At 41.1% G+C, this 3208-nt stretch overlaps 1 protein-coding gene across 1 annotated transcript; it reads right to left on the bottom strand.

Annotated features, from left to right (window-relative positions):
- Positions 1-1235: 1235 nt before the first annotated feature.
- LOC146372589 (uncharacterized) lies at positions 1236-2868 on the bottom strand. Its single transcript, XM_084953460.1, has 2 exons — positions 2616-2868; positions 1236-1903 (listed from the first exon to the last, which is right to left on the bottom strand). The coding sequence occupies exons 1-2, from the start codon at positions 2686-2688 to the stop codon at positions 1296-1298; spliced, it is 681 nt and encodes a 226-aa protein (XP_084809586.1). The 5' UTR covers positions 2689-2868; the 3' UTR covers positions 1236-1295.
- Between the last annotated feature and the right edge of the window lie 340 nt (positions 2869-3208).

The raw sequence follows: 3208 nt of genomic DNA, 5'->3' as shown, positions 1-3208 counted from the left end.
TGATGCAGGTGCCCACCTACGACCTGGTTTATTAATACTAAGCTAAAGAGGAAAGCAACTCACTGTAGTTCTCACAGCTCAGGACAAGCAGACACCTGATGTTGAGTGACTGAATGGAACTAAAACAAGAATTCATAATTATGTTTGTCTGCCATGAACACGTGATGATAAAACTCTGCATATGCAGTCAGGAGACTGATGACCTGTGAAATGAGCTGTTAGAAATGTGCAGATATGTGTAAACATTGATCAGCATTTAACATCCAGGATGGAGCAAAACTTCTGACCTGCATGTATGAGAACCTTTAATCACATCATCTTTGTAGTGAAATAGCTGATGACTCATTAAACGTTTCCATGTAATTTATCCACAGTGAAAAATATTCACTTTGCTGGATCTGAAAATCACGTGTTCATTTCATTAGACACTAGCAATACTATTAAACTGGACCTTATCATTATCATATAGCACTAAATGTGAAACTGTGTCATATAACAATCTATATATGTAATATGTGTTTGCCTGAATCTTCCAGCACAAACAGAAAGACGAGCTGTTGTCTGAGTATCAACGCAAGTACACACCAGAAATCGTTCAGTAAAGACAAATTTAATAAATGAAAGCTGGTGAGAGGGTCTTTGATGTTTCTCTTTGGATCATCCTTCCATCCATTTCTTCAGCTTATCCAATTCAAGATTGGAGCCATCCCAGCTGTTATGGGGCCAGAGGCGGGGGTACAACCTGGACAGGTCAGTCTAACACAGAGAAACAGACAACCATTCACACTCACATTCAACCTAACTGCATCTCTCTGGACTGTGGGATGAAGCTGGAGTACCTGGAGGGAACCACAAAGGCCCGAGGACTGTCTTGCTCTCAGGTGACGGCCGTTCACGCTGCTCTGAACACTCTCAGTTGTCTTTGGATCATCCTGTTGTTTGTCTCCCAGTGTCGTTACTGCTCCTCTCCTTTCAAAGACAAACACCAAATAACACCAAATGAGAGTGAATCACTTCAGAACAACGTGAACACTCCTGGTTATTGTGAGCAAACGTCATAACAAGATGAATATATTTACCATTTTACTGAGGGAAAATCTTCTGTGTGGTGTTTCTTCGCAGCGTGACTCTTTTTCCTGACTTTTAGAAACAAGAGGCAGAAAAGAAAGAATAAAAGTTAAAACCTCGACAATTTTCAAATATTTTAGGACATTATTTTAGAAACAACCTTAAGCACTATTTACTACTTACCACTTTGTTCAGGCTTGCTGACGTTCGACATGCTTCACTGTATATTATAATCTCAAGCGCTTCCTTGCTTGAGTCGGGCTCCGGATGCTGCTCTCTTCCTCCGCCTTCCTCTTAGCACGCTTTGCCGACATATTTAGAAAACGGCAGAGCACCGAAATGAGAACTCTGCCGTCCGCGCTGTAGTCTGTTACTCTCCAGCGGTTCTTCATCTCAGTGTCCTCTGTTCGGTAAACAGTGGAGATGACTCTTGTGATGGGGAGGCCGTCGACAGTCAGGGTGCGGACACAGTTCCTCCGATCTGCCTTCAGCACAGCAAGATCTGCTTTCTCTGGAAGAACTGGAGTCAGGAAGCGTGGATGAGAGCTGGAGCCCGCAGGCGGCAGCATCATGCCAGCTGGTGAGTCCGTAGGAGGAGAAGGAGTGGTGTTCTCTCTCTGGCTCTGCCTCACATCGACAAATGGTGTCGTCACCAGGTCCCGGTGGAACCATCCTTTAAAAGGTATGTAAGGAAAGTCCTTGGACCCAGTCACCAGGTTATGGTAAAGAGTGAGGACCAGGTGGGACATGGAGTTCAGATGGCTCCTGCTCAGTTCACGGTTCCTCAAGTTAATGAGGACCATCTGAGGTGCAGTGACTGGACTCACCAGATCAGCTACGAGAAAGCAAAGCGTGGGTCTACGTTAATCATGTGATCACACAAATTAAAGCCTGAATTTAAATTGTGCAGACATGGCTTTACATCATCATAAGCTCTTCCACACACAAACAGTAAGAAGCTCCCAGCAGAACTCATTGTTTATGAAAGCCTTCACATTTTTCACCTGGTAAAAGTTTTCATGTTGTGTAAGGCTGCATGGACTTTCACTGAGGTTTTAATACGCATTCACATTAAGGAGTAATATCTTCATATTAGTTGAGCATCGATATTTTGAGAATAAAGCAGCTACATTTAGGTGAGAAACCTCCCACCTCCTTATTGCAGGCACACACTGTTTCAATCTCAAACTCATCCAGCGACTCTGTGAACTTTTAAAACTCCATTCTCCAGCTTTACACATTCACAATCTATGAAACTTTCACGTATAACTCAGCGCCAGCAGCCCAAACATGTCAACTCAAACCCTCTACATGCTAAAACGGCCCGCGCGCTGACGTCAGCGTCCTCCAATGCCTTAGCAATTTAAAAAAAACATGGCGCCATCTTTATAGTGTACTGGCACACGTTAAAATTGATGTTACTCAAGTATGAAACATCTCATCCTAAATGTTAACACTCATGAAGTCCTACTTCCAAACAATAAAAGACAAAAATCTAAGTTGTATTTGTTTGCTAGCACTCTGACATATTAGCCTGCTGTACTCACCATAGCGTTGATCTATCACCTCCTCAATGAAAAGGGAGAGCAGGTGCATCTCGCGACTGAAGTTTGAAGTCATTTTGCAAATCCTTCTTGAAGATTTTCAAACGTTAGCTGTAGTTTGAAAAATCCGAGTTTTCACAGCACTAGTGGGAAAAAGCTCCTGTTTGCGCTCAAACGTGAAACCCGAATTCCCATTTTGCCTCCTGCTTTTATACCTGCACTCAAACACGTCATCATCACCATGACACCCAGTGTCACCGAAAATCAATTGTATATATTTAAAATAAAGTTCGTCTAATTATCATAGTTTTTAAAAATATATATATATTTCTCATTTTATTTTACTGTTTTATTCATCCTTTTCAAAAAATATATTGCCAAACTTTGTCGTTTTAATTCTTTAAAAAATCATTAATTCACCAGTTTACAAAAATGAAGATGATATCTGAAATTTAAATTAATACATAAATAATTACAATTGATAATGGATTTTTAGCGTTAAAGAATAGTTTTTCAATGCGCTTTAAATGTTATCAGAGCCGATGTTGTGCCAAAAAGTGATCGCAGTCCAAAAAGTGATTTACGGTATTGAAACG

The sequence above is a fragment of the Perissodus microlepis genome, chromosome 15 (assembly GCF_051167445.1).
Source record: "Perissodus microlepis isolate ML-2025 ecotype Zambia chromosome 15, ASM5116744v1, whole genome shotgun sequence".
Classification (NCBI taxonomy): domain Eukaryota; kingdom Metazoa; phylum Chordata; class Actinopteri; order Cichliformes; family Cichlidae; genus Perissodus; species Perissodus microlepis.
Note: the sequence above shows the minus strand (reverse complement) of the source record. Positions and strands in the feature narration are given on the sequence as shown.